Source organism: Syngnathus typhle, linkage group LG13 (assembly GCF_033458585.1).
Source record: "Syngnathus typhle isolate RoL2023-S1 ecotype Sweden linkage group LG13, RoL_Styp_1.0, whole genome shotgun sequence".
Lineage (NCBI taxonomy): Eukaryota > Metazoa > Chordata > Actinopteri > Syngnathiformes > Syngnathidae > Syngnathus > Syngnathus typhle.
Window position 1 is genome coordinate 6,502,917 of NC_083750.1, and position 17,252 is coordinate 6,520,168.

Here is a 17,252-nt window from a genome sequence, read left to right on the forward strand (position 1 = left end):
GACCCAACTTGGTGGCCCACGCGGTCACTAACCGGGCAATAACGAGGACAAGAAGCCTTGATTGACTGTACCGGGATTACACTTCTGCCAAGTTTAAGTGATTAAAACAATCGGCAGGTATTTGAAACAAGGCTTCAAAGTGGTGAAAAACCAAGCAACGGAACGTCTAATTCTCATTCTTGATACTTGGGCTATTTTGACACAGAATTGTTATCAAGTCACCGAGCAATTGTTTTCAACTCGTGTTTCTTTTGAAACAAGTCACCCTGATTTAATGCCGTGATGCCAATGGATGCTAACAGCCTAGCGCTGTCATGTAGATTTGAGTCGTTTGGATGCGCGCCATTGGCGAATAAATTACACGTAGGGCACTTTAGCAGCTAAACACTTAACGTCCCCGCTCATGCATATACGTATTTATATTAAGACAGGAAGAAAATAAATAAATAACTGTATGCATGATAAAGCGAGAGTCCTTCGGGAAGCTTCCGTTGCCGCTTCGGTGATTGTCGTTAAAAGAAGGGTAAAAAAAAGCCAGACTTTGCGTAATTGACTGCTCATTTCTTTAAGTGGCCTATTGGCAGGGCAGCCCTGAGCATTTGCCAGCGCATTAAAGATTTCACTCGCTTTATCTTAACTCTGTGTGGACGTGAACGCGGTGGTATATGACTCAATTAGGCTATTGTTGTCATCGAGTCTTGTAATTTACGATACAGGGCGGTACCTTGAATGCCCCACCAGACGGGAAAGCTACAATTTGGAGGAAAAACAACATGCATGACATAGCCCACAACTAGGTGGCTGATATGGAGGCCTAAATGGAGTTTTGGTTTGAGCAACATTTTGTAGTATGCTATGTTGGCATAGCCGTAGACTTGACTGACGTGGACCTGTTTTTACTTTGACCCCCGACAAAATGGAAGTTCTAATTAGAACAATGTTGATGTCTAGCATGCTAACATCAAATGTGCTAGCAACCCAATGGGAATTGCTACAAATGCTAACATGGCTAACACACTTTATGGCAGGATAGCAATCTGAGTACAGAAAAGCGCTCAGGCAGATCAATAAAGACTTGAGATCTTGCCCTGCCATCTGATACTTTTTCTAATGCGAATGGCTGAAATTCTAACCCGCAAACAGCTTTTCCCTGAGGTCAATTACGGTCGTTTGTTGCGCAAGAGCCTGAAAGTGACCGCGACCGGACTCTCTCTCACAATTCCGGGGAGCGGTCCCTGACTTCCTAGCAGGCCGAACGTTGCGGCGGGCCACAATGTGGACTTGAAATTTCATTGCTGGAAGTCAGCTAATGCGCTTCACATTCCTCTCTCGTGGGGTGCAGCATTTGTGGCGCCCCGGATTTAGTGCCTTAAGGGATGGATGGGATGGTAAGGAGGTTTAGTGGTGGTGCTGCTGAGGTTGGGTGGGGGGTTGTTCTCTTGTTTGTCTCTTGTTTGGCCTGCTTGATAATCCGGCTTTGTGCGGCGTGAGGACGGCACACAAAGTGTCAGTGTTCAGCAAGGGATCGCTGGGCTAACACTCGCAGACAATCTGAGAACTGAGAAAAGGGCAAAGTTAATTACAGGAGGCCTCAAGAAACAGCTTGTGTTTGGACTGTTGTTTGTTAGTTGATTGGTTAAGGAGTTGCCCGCTTGCTTGGGTAGATTGACACTGACAGGCTGCAGTTAGTTAGTTAGTTAGTTAGTTAGTTAGTTAGTTAGTTAGTTAGTTAGTTAGTTAGTTAGTTAGTTAGTTAGTTAGTTTTTTTAAATGTTTTGTTTTGTTAAGAAATGTACACAAAATGGCAGCCCCTGCTAGACTGAGCCTGGCAGTTTTGGTATTGCGCAATTCTAGTTTGCAGATTGTTTGGCCTTGCCAGAGTTCTTGGCACAAGAATGACATTGGTTGTTTTTTTTTTTTTTGGCTTATCAGCTTGCTCTTATGAGCCTGAGGTCCATATAGTATATCTATATTTTTTTCCCTTGTGCTTCTTGTGTCTCCTTTGACTTTGGGCATTTTTCAGCACGCCTCTCTTGCCGTCACCCTGTCATGCCGCCTCATTGCCGTCATCCATCCATACGTGCTTATGTCTCCTGTGTCCTTCCTTTGCCATCTTCTCATTTTCCAACTCTTATTCTTTGATTTTTGTCAGCGGCCGCGCCTCCCCCCGTACCCTAGCAGAGCCCCCTCCCCTCCCTTTTTCTCCCAGCATGCTCTCCTTCTCTTGTTTTCATGATGGCGGGCGCGGGACTCCAGGGGTGCTTGTCTCAGCTAACTGTGCTTGACAGGCAGGACTGGTTTTGTGGGTCCCCTTCTTATAAAGTAGGGGTGGGCTGGGGTGGGTTGGGTGAAACAAGGGCCGTCAAGATTGTTTGTGCAAAGAGCACAGGTGGTGGTGGTGGGTTTAGTTTAGTTTAGTTTATTTCATTTCATTTTGTTTATTTATACAACTTAAATAATTTCCTTTCTGATTCTTTTTTCCGCCTTTCCATGTACTGTGTCATCTTTTTGTTTCTATTTATTATTGTATATACTAAGGTTTAGGTGGCCACTTATGTTTGTGACTTTGAATCATGTGTTATTTACGTGTTTGTATTTATATTATTTTTGTGTACATGAAAAAGGTCAACTGAAAAATCGTGCCGATGACGCTCGTGACCTCAGCATAGCTTACGCTGTCCCCTCGTACACATATGTAAATTGAGGCGCCATCCCAGAGGGGAGCAACATAAGGACTGGCATGGGGGGGTCTTTTGGAGGCCAGAGGTGGTCTGGAGGACACACACGCACGCACGCACGCGCACACACACACGCACACACACACACACGTGTAGGCTTATTTGGGGGCTGGCCATACTTGGAAACAGATGGGCGTAGTTTGGAGGCAGAATGTGTGTGTGTGTGTATTTGTAGTTGTGTATGTATATACTTAATGTGTGTGTGTGTCCGTGCATGCGTGAGAATCTCATTTTGTCTGCCAAGAACACCAGTATGTGTTTTTTCTACCTTTGCACACACATTTGTGGCCTGCCTCATACCTTTACATACGTGTGACTATATGCTTGTGTGCATGCGTGCGTGTAATGTCCCATCACGCGCACACCATATCAAACACATCAAACTGAATCCCGCTGGGTGTCTCCTTCATACTATACCTCTACCATCATCATCTTCGTCATCATCAGCCTGACACACACGGGCGCGCAGGCGCACACACTTCAATGCAGATAAGAAAAAGGAGGCTCATAAATCACCCAGATGCACCACTACAGTGGCTGATAAATTTGTAGTGTAAAACAAACAGCCTGCATGCAAACTCAGACACATAATAAGTTGGGGGAAGGAACCCCTTAACAAACACACACACACCACCCACTCGCTCGCTCGCTATCGTCCAATCAGACGACTGGCTTGTACTGCGGCGTTATCGCCGAGGATGAGGAGTCTCAACAGGAGGTGAAGATCGAGGGAGCGTGTGAGGACGAGGGGGCAGATGGAGAGGGAGGGGGCAGATGGGGGAGGAAGACAAATGGAGAGAGAGAAAATGGCGGGAAATATGCGGGGACGCTTTGGATCCCTCCAGTGTGCAGTGTCGGCCGTTGGTGTACCTAATGAAGTGGACATGTTATAGGGGCCGGCCGGACCTCGGCCAAGGCCACGTAAAAATAGGTCGCACAAAGCCTGAGGAAGGGTTTTAAAGTAGAGGTTCAACACCTGGTCAAGGTTTTCAATTGGGATTTGGATTTCCAGAGAGGGTCAAAGAGGTTCAAACGGGGATTAGGGTTTCAAGACAAGCTTAGCCTGTCTAATTAAGCATTTCAAGCCTAAATTCGAGTTTCAGGCCAAAGCTGGAGTTGGGCTTCAACCAGGATTTCAACCAGGATTTTAAGACAAGGTTTCAAGTCTGAGTTAGGGTTTTTAATTTGCTTTTTCAAATGAGAGTTTCAAGCCTGGGCCAGCCTGGGTTTATAACAAGTTTGAAGGCAAGGTTAGCGATCGCCATAGCCTGATGTCTTTCTGTGTCCCGTCCAGACGAGGACCCCCTGCAGCCCGTCACCTCGGACGAGACGGTTTCGGTGGGCGGAGCTGTCACGCTGACCTGCCGGGTGGCCGAGAGCGACAACTCGTCACTGCAGTGGTCCAACACGGTGCAACAGACGCTCTACTTTGGCGAGAAGAGAGGTAAGGGCTACCCAGTTGACATTTCCCCCCCAAATACTCCAGTTGCCTGCCGTGAGGTTGACCCCAGTTCTGTGAACCACTATATCATCAATGACACAACACTCACCTTTCCTGGGGAAAGTGATGTAAAGTTTTCCTAGCTAGCGCAGGGCAAACGTTTTTTGACAGCCAATGGCGAGGACCACACAAATGAGAAAATGAGCCTGGTCTCCGGCACCATGGCAAGGCAAAGCAAAGCCTCTCAAGGTCGCTCTCGCCTTTGAAGGCAGCCGACGAACGCAGCGGGAAACGAGGACTGCGTAGGAAGTTGGCCGTAATAGCGAGCGAGCGGGAGCGGCGGGGGAAGACCCCCAACAGATGTCTACGCAATCAGAATGCCGCCGCTGTCGTAAAAACCTTGTGATTAGCTCTCATGACGCTTAGTTTTGGGTTTGGAAATACTATGCTGTATTTCTTGTGCGCAAAATGATAACAAGGTCATTATTGTGTAAAAAAGAGCTCAGTCAAAGATATTTGAAACGATATTTGTTGGATGCTGGCCGGCCGGCTGGGTGGGTGATGCATAACTGAGGTTTTTGTCCGTCATATTTGAGTATTTGTCTGAATTGAAGTGGAAAATAATTTCAAGAACAAATAGTTTGACAGCACAGCGGCATGAGCTCCAATGCTCACCTCGCCACGTTGACACCTCCGACAAAATGACCAAACGAGGTACCGGACGGCAAATGAAGAGTCGCGGGGACAGAGATAAATAACCCATGACAGGATGATGGATGTTATTTTTGCCTGTATTCCATTTTATTTTTTGAAGACGCGACTGCGCCACGTTGATGTCGCGAGAGCTAGCTTGACACGCCGAGCGTCGGTGATGGATGGCGTGCGTTCAAAACACAAAGACAAGGAGGCATCGGCCTCGATTGATCAAAATTGCCACGAGCAAACGAGCTCATAAATCAATCGTCTTACAGTATTGTGGCATTGAATGGGATCGTGAAGGAAAATTGATGCATACTAGATTTGGAGTCTCATTTGGATACATTTTGAATTAGAAAAATCTAGCAACACTTGAATCATATGTTTCATTTGCATTCATTTCAAAGCCACAAACAGAGAAAAAATAATTCTGTCTTCTTTTCAAGCAAGCGCAGTCACCAAAAGTTGCGCCGTCTCGTCCTTAATAAATGAAATGGAAATATTAATTGTTGCGGGACAGCGAGCCCCGTCGCATTATTAAATCCGATATGGGGATGACAAATAATCTTCCTTCTTTTTTTTTCCTCCCTTGAAAACACAAACGACGGACCCGGCGTAGCCAATTCTGATATATTTTAAGTCTTTAATTCTCCATCATTTATTTTAAGAGCCTTTTAAGGTCCCGCCGATCGCCTTGAGGGAATGCGTGGGAGCGCCGCCGTGCTGCTAATAGAAGAGATTAGCAAGGCCCGCAAACAGATGGTACTTTTTTTTTTTTCTTTCGTTCTCCCGTCCGACGTTAATGCCAAACTACGGGAAGACAACAAGACTGAAAAATTAACGAGATTCCAATCAAGCAAAAGAGTGCCCGGCCACTCTTTGTTTGTGGTGAGTCTGATAAGGAAAAAAAAAAAAAAAGGAATTGTCGAGTGAAATATCAGGTAATGGCTTGACATTTTCTGTCTTTTATTAAAGCAACCACTGTTTGATTGAAGTGCAACGAGCAGGCGGTGTTTACCAAAAGGTAAATCATAATCATCTCTCTTGGCACCGGAAAATACGAATGACTTATCTTAAAAGTTGAACTCGTTACGATATTTACACGTAAGCATGCGTTTTCCATTTTCACAGATAGTGAGGTGATGAAAGAAAAAAAAACACACACTCGAGAGATTTACAGTAAATAGGAACATTTCCATCCTTAAAAAAAATCTATATTTTGACGCACTTCTTAATATTTTGCATTGTATTTAGCCAGAAGACAATAGCCTGCACGACTTTGAGTCGTCATGACAACAGAAGCTGTTTCCCCAATTAAACATCACTGCCAAGCTGTTTGGACAAATGCAGATGACTTGTTTGGAATCCAAAAGAAAAGTGGAAAGGTCACACGCCTCCACCGCCTCCCTCATGTAAATTTACTTGGGCCATGAGAACTTGAGCACCAATTGTGATTAAAAACAAAAGAACGCGTTGAGGGAATAAAAAACAAAACGTTGTCTTTCCCACTTGAAAAACACATTTTTAAATCAAAACCCATTTTGGGATTGAGAAATCCTTGTTGCTCTTGCATCCCTCAGCCATCACGAGTAGAGTCACAAAAAAATGGTCTGCCGTTTTGATTCCATATTTGGGTCATTTTGGAAACTGCACCCAAATTGGGACATTGGGACAGCATTGCACTGTCTACACCAAAAATCTCACGTGCGTCCACAAAGGGTTTGTTGCTATCGGGGCCACTTAGAGCCGCCTTCTCTGTATGTATAGCACCGGTTACATTTTCATGCGCGACTTGTCGACAGGCATCGCAGGCAGCCTCCATGTGTCTGCCTCCGTTTAGCCAGCTAATGGCTCCCAAAGCGCCGCCACTGCCGATCTGGACGCGCTCACCTGGTGGGAGGCGAGTCAGCTTAAGTGCGGCCCGCTTGTAAATCACTCCATTAAGTAGACGCCTCGTCCGGTTGGCCCACTTACAGTACGAAGCATCCTTAAGTGAAACGTGTTGAAACTGAAGGATTGAGACAAATTTGGAAAGGGGGAAGGAAAGAATAAAAAAAAAGACACGTATTGATCGACATTGCATCAGTTCTTCTGGCTCTCGGGAGAGTATATTAGCCGAGGCCGACGCGCCCCTGGAAAAAAAGTGAAGAGACAAAAACACTTTGAAAGTGGATACATGAAGGACTTTTTCCGTATTTTGACTGCCGGAGCGCCAACGTGCTCTTCTGCTCGTGTCCTTAAAAATAACTCGGTGTGTAACGCCAGACGCCGAGAGACTTCAAAGTTACAAGAGCCAATTTATTTGGATTTTTTTTTTCTTTCAGGTTACTAAGTAAGCCAACAAATTTGTCACTACGGGATTCAGTAATTGGCCTTTCTTCGCCGCCGGCCCCGCTGAATGCAAAACAATCGATTTGGGACTAACAACTTTGGTCCTTTTGGCTTTGAGATGCTCGCTTAGGCTGTTGTCAAAACGTACTGTATCATAGATGAAGAAAATGCTTGGTATTTCAAGCGTGTCGCTGGAAAACTTCGGTGCCCACCAAATCCAAGCGAAATGTAAAAAAAAAAAAAAAAAATCCACCTTTCATCAATCATGCACACTTGCAAAGGTGATGAGCGTTTTCATTCCATCTAAAGGCATGCATCGAGGTGGTGCCGAAGGCCAGGAGGATTAGGGAGGGGACAGAGGTGCGCGCTTAACATGTGTTTGATGAGCCGCGATCAATCGGCGGCGGCCTTTGATGAGAGTAGACGGTTTGACGGAGCAAAGCCGCCGGCCCCTGAACCGCCATCGGCTTGTAGCGAGACAGTTGTGGCGGCCTTCGTCCCCACATTTGCCAAAATTGCATTTCCATTTCTCAGCTCAGCAAGTAGAGCAAGAACAAATTGTTTTTTGGTCCCTTACAACAATAAAGATCTCAATTAGAGGCAGAAGAAAAAATTGGCAGGTTTGCTGTGTGCAAATTTCACGTATTTTCAACATGTTCAAAATTTGTCGCAAGAAAAAACAAAACTATTAGCAAACATCTGGCTAAGGTTTTCAAACTTTTGTGACCTTTAGAAGCCCCGATGAGATTGATTTCTTCTTTGAATGTGGTGCATTGATTCAGTTCGGACAAATCTCACGCACAATTATTAGCACGCGCAATTTTTTTGCGGGCCTTTTGCCAACAAAACATCTCATCTTCTGTAAGATGGCTTTTGCTCTCGCCGGCCGCTGAATTTCTGTGGTTTGCAGCATCAGCTAATAAATGTGTCAATATTTTGTAGCATTTCTGAGCCTCATTAAAAAAAGAAAGAAATGAAAGAAAAGGACACCTGGCAAAGTGTCTCTCTCGCTTCTATTTGTCCAGATTTGAAGTGTGAAAATATTTGCCTTCCTCTTGCACTTCCTCCTGGCACACAGCAAACAACACTTGCTGCCAGAGCCGGAGCAAAAGGAATTATGGATGTGCTGAGCCCACACCAAACCTATATCTTTTTTTATTATTTTTTATTTTTTTTACATCTTACATTATTTATGCTCCACGTTTGAAGTTGAAAGAGCATGGCAGAGATTGAGGGTTTACGTTTAGACCTCCCGATACGCCGTCCAATTTAGTAGGAAAAAAAAAAAGCAGAAATGGGATGTCAACGTGGGTCGAGGATGTTTCTGCTGGAAGGCCTTGAGTGTGCGCTCGCGCACTTTGTCTTATCCAGTAGCTGTTCAACTTGCTGCTCAGAGGTACTCGTGGGAAAAGTCTCCGTACTGATTGTTTGCGCCATTAAAAAAATTAAAAACAGTTCATTTTGGTAAAAGTAGTAACAGCAAGGAAGAAAATATAAGCGACAAAATCACAGTGGGTGACAAATGTGTGCCATGTCAGGCGACCACAACTGAATTAAAAAGAGTGCAAAGTCCAGGGGCACTGAAAGTGCGCCGCTCATGAAGACAAATGTAGTGACCTTGCCCACTGATAAGGCGTCAAGATAGAGTAGTCTTGGATATAATAACTGTGCGGGCCAGTGAAACAAAGACAGACACTTCATATAAAAACGAGTGAAGTCGACTAAAACTGAAATGAAGAAAAAAATAGCGATGCTTTGTCTTTTTTTTTTTTTTTGCATTTGTTGTATGAAAAAAAGGGGAAAAAAAAACAACAGACAGTCTGTGACATTTTTAAATGTCAGTCGCACCGCAAAGAATTTCCCTAAGTAAATTTCTCGGAGCGCCTTCTCAAAACTTATGAAAACTATGTGACCTTTTAACCAATAGCGTCAGAGGTTCAGGTTGGAGTTTCAAACCTGGCTTGGGGTTTTAAGTGCTTATAATGAACCTGTAACTGTGACGTTTCTCTTCAGCCCAGCGCACTTTTGGGAATTAAGTGCGCGTTTGTTTTTCCCCCCCAACAATTTCCGGCTGCTATGAGCCGTCAAAACGCAACGAGACGACAGTAGACGCAAACAAGACAACAAAGTAGGACACGCTAGCAGATTAGCATGTTAGCCCTACTGGATTAATTCCCTTTGGCGACATTGCCGCATGACAAGTGTGACGGCGCTTTGAAAACGACAACAACAAAACGACAAGGGAAAAAAAGCGGCGGAATATTCAAGGCACTGATCCCGACTTCTATTCCTTCTTCCACGTGTCACGCGGGCCCCTCTCAAGCACTGCCGAGCTAACGCATCACCGCCGCCGAGCGCTAGCTGCCTGTCAAATCGGCGGCCGACTGCGCGTCAACAAACACGTTGTCACGGCGACGTCAAAGGGAGCTTTCATGTGGAAAGCCGACAACAACAACAACGACACTTCTGCCGCTCGCTCGCTGTTTTTTTTTCTTTCAAACCGGGAGGCCTGCGCATCCATGGCCTGCTGTTTCAGGGAGACAGATGGGTACGGAGTCGGGAAGGGACGGAGACAGAAAGAGAGACAGGAAGAGCAGGGAGACGAGAAGACAGGCAGGCAGACAGGCATCGTTCCCACCGTAGACAGCAAAGGTCATCCTCTATCGCTATCAAAGAATGGGCTTTCATCCAATTGCATCATCATCGTCTTCATCGTCATTTTCCTCATAATCTGAGGATTTCTCCTCTGTGACACGCCCACATGTGTCACTCTTCATCTTCATCCTCCTTCCTCATCATCCCTTTCTTGCCCCCTCGCCCACTTCCTCTTACATCATTTCCACACGCACACGTTAATTCCATATTCCTATTTCACCTCTGCCGCTCTCTCCCCACCGCCACGCCCCCTTCATTTCCTTGCGTACCCCGCCTTTTGTTCATCCTCCCGCCCGTCTGTTTTGCGTCCCGTCTCCACGGGCCTTTTCATCTCCATTTTGTAAAGCTCGGCTCTCCCCTTTATTGCAGCAAATAACCAACAGCGGCGCACATAAAAGTAGTGAAATATTAATAACGTCACATCCAGCACAGAAGCCTTTAAAGGAAAGTTTGCACCCCGACAGAGCAGGCACACGCACGAGAGATAGTTATTGTGTATTTATTGTATGAGTTGCTGCGTATTCAGTGTGGCGCGTGCACACCACACAATCCCTGAAACACTTAATACTACTGTAAATGTGAGAAATGCTCTCATCCAAACGGCAATTACATTCGGAGGACTGACCTCATGTAGCACCGGGGGGTTGTTGAAAATGTACACAAAACCGGGTACAAACATTGTCGCTCATTTGCAAAGAAACAATTACATTGAACGGCACTTATGCACCCTCGGGGGTGCGCACACCACAGCATGAGAATGCCTCGCATACAGTATGCGCTGAAAAATATAGCTCAAATTGACAATAGAAAAGACCAATAGAGCTCATGCACCCCGGGAAGGGGGGGGGGATACATATACAGCAAAATGACTATCATGGGACAGTCATAAATACACACGAACTTCATCGGGGGGTTCGCACGCAAGTTTGGGGATCCTTAAATAAATACATCACCAGCATAAAGTTCCTAAGCAATTAAGAAGGCAACTGCCGGCAGATAAGATTCCACTCACGCCCCACCTGGGGTGCGCCCTCCGCTTTTGGGGAATTTACGGGCCGCAGTGTGAAAACAGTCGGACTCAGCGTAAATATGTATTCAAAACGCTCATTAGACGGGATGCCGCCCGACTTGGCTGATGTACAGGATGCGGTGCAAAACTCTGAGTGCGCAGAAACGCCCACGCGTGCAAAGCAAAACGGAGAAAAGGAGGAAGGCGGCAATTAGACGCAGGAGAAAAAATGCAGGCCAGCGGCGCCGCGACCGGCTTGAGCGTGAAATATTGATGAGGGTTGGCTGAATGATATCTAACCACAACGTGTTGTCGTGGTGGCTGCAGCGCTGCGAGACAACCGCATCCAGCTGCACCGCTCCACGCCCACCGAGCTGTCCATCATCATCTCAGAGGTGCAGCTGTCCGACGAGGGAGAGTACACCTGCTCCATCTTCACCATGCCGGTGCGCACCGCGCGCGCCACCGTCACCGTGCTGGGTAAGTTTTTGGTTTTTATGAGGTCAGAGGTTCATCTTTTTTCAAATGAAAAAAAAATTCACTCCGTTTTCATTTCGTTTTCTTTATGTATTTTTTTTTACATGTTTCATTACTGTTTTTTAAATATTTTCTTCAAGGAAAAAAAAGATTTCAGCAACTATTCAATCGAAGGTACATTAAATACATTTTTAGAGTGAATTTAATTTTCGGATAATGATAGAGAAAGCTGTCATTTAAAAAAAAAAAAAAGATAGTTATTGTAATTTAACCCCCCAAAAAATCCATTAAAATCCATTATTTGGTGACCTTGAGAAAGTCGCCAGACGCCCGCCCTCCCGTCAAACGTGGCTCTGAACTGCGGCGAGGTATCGATCCGTTCAAAAGATAACACGTCAATATTTGACGTCGCGCGTTTGTCAAATGCAGTCTGCGCGTGCTCCGAAGCAGCTTTGCGTAGCAATGAGGCAATAGCGATCGACCACGAGTGCATTAAAAATTGAACAACGACGGGCTCATGAGCGAGCGCACCAGCGCACCTTTCAAAACGATGTGCGATGGATGATGTGTCGCCACACTCCATCGTCCACACATTGTCGTTCTCGTGTGACACGTGTCAAGTGTTGAGGCTTCTCACTGCTGTCAATTACATGCAAGCACCTCCCCCAAAAATGCACAATTACCGCAAGTGACAATGCACTTTTTTTCCCTTGGCTGACAGTTGGGAGTCTCCAGATGCTTCTTCTCGAACAAAAACAAGTATTTAATCAAGCACGACATCTTTTTGTTCCCTTGAAAAATCGGACGAAAAAGCTTTCCTTTTGGAATGTCTGCATTCTTCTTACTCAAATGAAATGCTTTATTCTGCTAACATTTTACCTTTTCTATTTGACCATATTAACATGAAAAAGGCAAAGAGGTGGAATATTTGTCCTTTTTTCTTGGGACCGCGTTCTACTATCACCTTGCACCTCGGCTGACATTTGGGCCACTCCCACGAGCTGATGCTTTTAATTAACTTTGGTGCACCGAGTGACAAAAATAAACATTTTGTCCAAGAGGGGCGGGACAGCCTCAACTACCAAACAAAAACAAAACTCAACCAAAAATAAACATTTTGACGCAAAAGCCACAACGTGAGCGTTTAATTTGCTGTTTTGCATGTGGCTAATTACCCCTTTATTTCCTGGAGAATTACGGCACAGCATCCCTTTAAAGGCACACACGCTCAAACAAAACAAAACAAAAAAAGAAGGAAATATGGCGACAATTAGTTGACAGCCAAACAGAGCACCTCACAAATCCATTCTTGAAAGATGTGCATGCGTGCAAAGATGATTAGCCCACACTCCAATCAATAAAACGCCAGCGTACTTTATGGCTTGTGTCGGAGAAGCGTCAAACACACACACATGCTAACCTTTACTTACTGTTGCTTTGGGAGCAACGCTGCGGTTACTCAGTGGCACATCCGTCACTCCAACAATGTTTTAATAGCCGATATTTTCTTCCATCTGTATTAGGACAAAGATGCACGTCAGTTACTACAATGGAAAGCGACTCAAAAAAATTGACTAGGACAGAGAGCCGCCTTTGGCTAGCTTTCAAGTTTAGCACGTGACACGCCCGCTGTCGTTTGTTAGTCAAGTTTGTTTGTATAGTCAGTGTGTTTTTGTTGCTGCCAGGCGTCCCCGATAAGCCGCACATCTCCGGCTTGGAGAGTCCAGTGCAAGAGGGCGGCACGCTCATCCTGACCTGCACCACCACGGGCAGCAAGCCCCCTGCCAGGCTGCGATGGTTCCGCGGCGACCTGGAGGTTCAAGGTGTGTCACTCACATAGAGTTAGTTGTGCTTGCTTTGGGGATAAGCGTCCCGATCCGGCCGCGACGTCGGGATGAAAAGATCGGTACACCCCCTTCCCCTTCCTCCCCGGGGTTCGTGACTGATAAACGGCGGGAAATAGGCAGCGAGGAGACGTCAGCGGAAGACAAATGAAGTGATTCTTTTTCCCTGTCGTCCTATATTCCGACAAATTGCAGCCGCGTGACTTTTGACCCGCCTCAACACAATGGACGCACGGGCAAAACGGCTATAGGCCCCTCACATTTATTATTTTATTTTAATTATTTGGGTAGGGGGGGGTTCAAGCCCACGTGTGCATGCCTGCTCCATGACAGAATGGCAGCGTGTGTCTGTGTGTTTGTGTGTGCATGTGTGAAGACAGTGTGACACAGATTGTGCGTGTGTCTTGATGAGAGAATGACAGCATGTTGTGTTTGCGTGCGTCTGTGTGTGCGTTAGCAATGTGTGAAGTGTGTGCGCGCGCGTGTGTGAAAGCAAAGACTGCACGCCGGTTGCGGATGAGGGGGAATTAAAGGCACCACAGAAGAAGGCGAGGCAAGGTGGCTTTGCAGCTGACTAGATGTGAGGTGGCAGGGAGGAGGCGGGTGACGGTGTCGGATGAAGCGAAAAGGGGAGGTGTGGCTTCGGGTTTTGAAGAAGAGGCGACCGGAGAGCGCAACGGGAGAAGAGTTAGCGAGAGGCTGGGAAAGGCTGATGAAATTGAGACAGAAATCAGGAAAGCGGATTTAGATAGCGAGATGGACCGCGTATGTGTGTGAGGAGAAGAAGTGGTGTCGACTGAGAAGAATGAAAGAGCTGCGAGGGCTGTGTTAGCTGAACGGCGTGAGAGCGCCGTGGTGGAGCACTTGGTGGCATCCGAACAGCCACACTCGAGGACAAAATGGCGGAATTATCCCACCCGAGTTCTAGCAAAAAGTTGACTTGGACACGAGTGTCGCATTCTGGTGTCAGAAAAATGTCTCACGTGGGCAGATCTAAATTTTGCAAAAAAGTGGACAAATGATCTTCAAAATGTTGCTAGTGTATTAGAAAAATTCGACATCTCTCTTGATCTTTGGCTGCATTTGCAATGATGTCTAAATGAAAGCATCAAAGTGGAAAAAGTGTGATTCCCTCCAAAAATGTTGCACCGCAGCCGTTTTCAAGTCAATATTCTCTCCACTTCTTTTTACACGCTTCACATCCTGCTGCGCTTTGGCAAATCAAAACATTTTCTCCTCTCAAAACGAAAGGTACCTTTGGTTTCGGGAGATCTGCAGCTTGCATAGCGCTCGCCACAAAATATATTAGGCGTGATCTTTACCCGGGGTCAGAAAAAAAGTCTTTTTTGTTACGCACACCACAAAGTGGAAGAAAAAAAACAACGTTTTGTGTTGGCCGCTGCCAACATCCATGCGCTGACCTCCAGTTACGGATCATCGCCGCCTGAGATCTCCTCTGGAATATATAATTATTATTAACAATAAAATGTTTTCAGACATTCAAGGCCGTTCATTAATGAATCCATTTTTTATGGCAGCAGAGTAGAAATAAACAGCTGCGGGGTTTTTTCCCCCCTCCCTTCCACGCTAATCTCTCTAACGTGATCAATTCAGATGATCAAACGTAATCCCCAATGGATTATTTTTTGTTTGTAGCGGCGCCCGCCAACTACTACGCTGGAAAAGCGGCCAAGGCGGCGACCCCCAACTTTGACGTCGACGTTTGTGGTGGCAAACCTCGCCATCAAACAAAAAGCCCCCGCACCTCACTTGGCACCAACGTCACATTTATTAGAGTCACAAAAAGAATGAAACAAAACACTTGACGGTTTGAAGGGGGTATTTTCCAAAAGTCCTCTTGAGACTTTTTCCCAAGCCAGAGTAGGAAAAATATTTTCTCTTTGGAACGGCTGCCGAGGACGGAGGTAAACTATTACGCTTACGTTATTGATGTTGGCCGGTTGTTCTCGTCACTTTATGGACACTGGTGGCAGAAATGTGAAAAACACTTTGCGAGGCAATTTGGATTAGCACTAACAAAGAGCAGCACAGACAATAATGAGATTGTCCCCGCATTTTCACAAATAAATTCACAAACTTCTAAGCAGGTCATTCATTAACAAATGATATCCTAAAAGTATTTTCTTGCTCTCGGCACCTTGCCCCCTTGTCGTATTTTTCATGTCAGCAATTATCCTGCGGGGGATCTCCACATTGAGAAGCCGATTGATTTTCAATAGGGCGGCGTCCAAGTTACTAGCCCGCCATTTTAATCCCGCTTCGGCTCCGGACAAAACACGCCTCGCCGTCCTTGCTAATTATTTGGCGAGGAATCGTTGGCCGTATCTCCGTGATCAATAAAGTCATTGCTAATGAACAAAACATTTCCAATCGATGGGATGTGACAAGCGCCTACGCCGGGAGTTTAATTGAAAGCGAAGTCCACTTCACCCCGGGCGCCGACATTTAGTCATGCCGTTAATTGTTTGTTGGTGCACCTGCGCTTTGTACCAGCCACCTCACGTTTTTTTTTTTTTTTTTTTACCTTTTTCGCTCGTATTTGTTTGCCATAGGCAGGGAGCCAATGTGGCATTGTTGGGTGAGCGCTATATGCGGCGTGTCGTGATGGATTGGGGAACAAAACACCGGGGGGGCAAGCGAGGCGGCACGTGGCACGTGGCGTCGCCGCGCACCAAACACATTTTTTATTTAATGGGAACAAATAGGCGTCGCCGTTGTGCCGCAGCGGCAGGCACAAAAACTAGAACATTGTAATTAGATGATGGCTCGAGAGGCTCTATTTTATATTTGGATTTGTCTGGCCTTTTGCCTACCGCAGGGCGGCCGGACGTGGTGGAATCGGTCCCGGACGAGCCCACGTACAACGTGAGCAGCGAGCTGACGCTGGAGGTGAGCCGCGCCGACGACAACCAAGTGGTCACCTGCGCCGTGGACCACCCCTCGCTCACCTCTGGAGACAAGAGGAGCGACCAGGTGCTCCAGGTCTTGTGTAAGTCACCCGATGGCCGCCAGATAGTTTGAAACAGAACGACTGCTCAAAGGTCAAATCAGCTCAAGCAGAGCGGCTCGATGATGAGTTCTGTTCCTTTTGAAAACGATGACTCAAATCAAAGTCAAAATCCGTGCACCAAATAATGACTTGAGTAACAGTAAATAAGTACTGAGTGAAAAAACTGCTATCAATCGGCTTTACTGAGAATAAGAAAATAAGGAGCTGACGCTGTCCGTTTTTTTAAGCTCATTCGCAAGCCAAGTACAGATAACCTTAGAAAAGACCCTGCTGCTGGGTGAAGCTGTAAGAGGAACCTTTTGGTTAGGGAGTAGCTAAGAGGGGTGCGCACATTCAGGTGGCGGCGCTGCCATCGTGTGGCCCACCCAGGTACTGCCTTTTTGTGTGTAAGGCAGGGGAGGGGGGAATTATGTCATCATGGGGTTAGCAGTTGCCAGTCCATGGCGATGTGGTAGAGTGCATATCTCCCTGTGTCCTAGGTGTGGCTGCACCCATTTCACTCTTGTGTTGCATAACGTGTAGCATAACGTGCGTGTGTGTTGTCATTTACAGATTCCCCGAATGTTGAGATAGCGCCCGAGAGCGATCTGCCTCGCGAGGGGGAGAGGTTTCATCTCGAGTGTTTGGGCAATAGCAACCCTGAGTAAGACAGCATCAACGTGCACACACACACACACACACACACACACACACTCGTGAGTTATAAATGTTTCAAAACTCCCATCTCAACACTAAATGCGGCAAGCTCGTAGTCACATTCACCTCTCAGCGAACGCGAGCTAACTTGAGCGTTGACTTGAGTCACTTGTCATCGCCTAAACAATGACACAAAGATTGCATGAGCCGTCCCGTCCCGAGCAAGGTGTGTGGAGTCAAAACATGTAAACACAAGACCACCACTGCACTCATTACATCTATTACCTCATGTCACTTGCTTCGAAAATATTAATCGGCCGCCTGGGGCAGATAAAGGCAACATCGACACAACGTATCGCAAAACTCACACAAACACACGCACACACGAGCCCAA

The 17,252-nt window shown here is 46.3% G+C and overlaps 1 protein-coding gene across 2 annotated transcripts in view; it reads left to right on the forward strand.

The window, feature by feature from the left end:
- The window catches only part of cadm3 (cell adhesion molecule 3), a 46,904-nt gene that overhangs the window by 22,081 nt on the left and 7,571 nt on the right, over positions 1–17,252 (forward strand). For both annotated transcript variants that reach the window (XR_009717664.1, XM_061295693.1), the window contains exons 3-7: positions 4,033–4,182; positions 11,198–11,350; positions 13,033–13,170; positions 16,031–16,201; positions 16,775–16,865. Coding sequence is in view for 1 of the 2 variants with exons in the window: in XM_061295693.1 (XP_061151677.1) it covers positions 4,033–4,182; positions 11,198–11,350; positions 13,033–13,170; positions 16,031–16,201; positions 16,775–16,865 (703 nt within the window). In the remaining variant the exon portion in view is untranslated. The remainder of the gene's footprint in view (positions 1–4,032; positions 4,183–11,197; positions 11,351–13,032; positions 13,171–16,030; positions 16,202–16,774; positions 16,866–17,252) is intronic.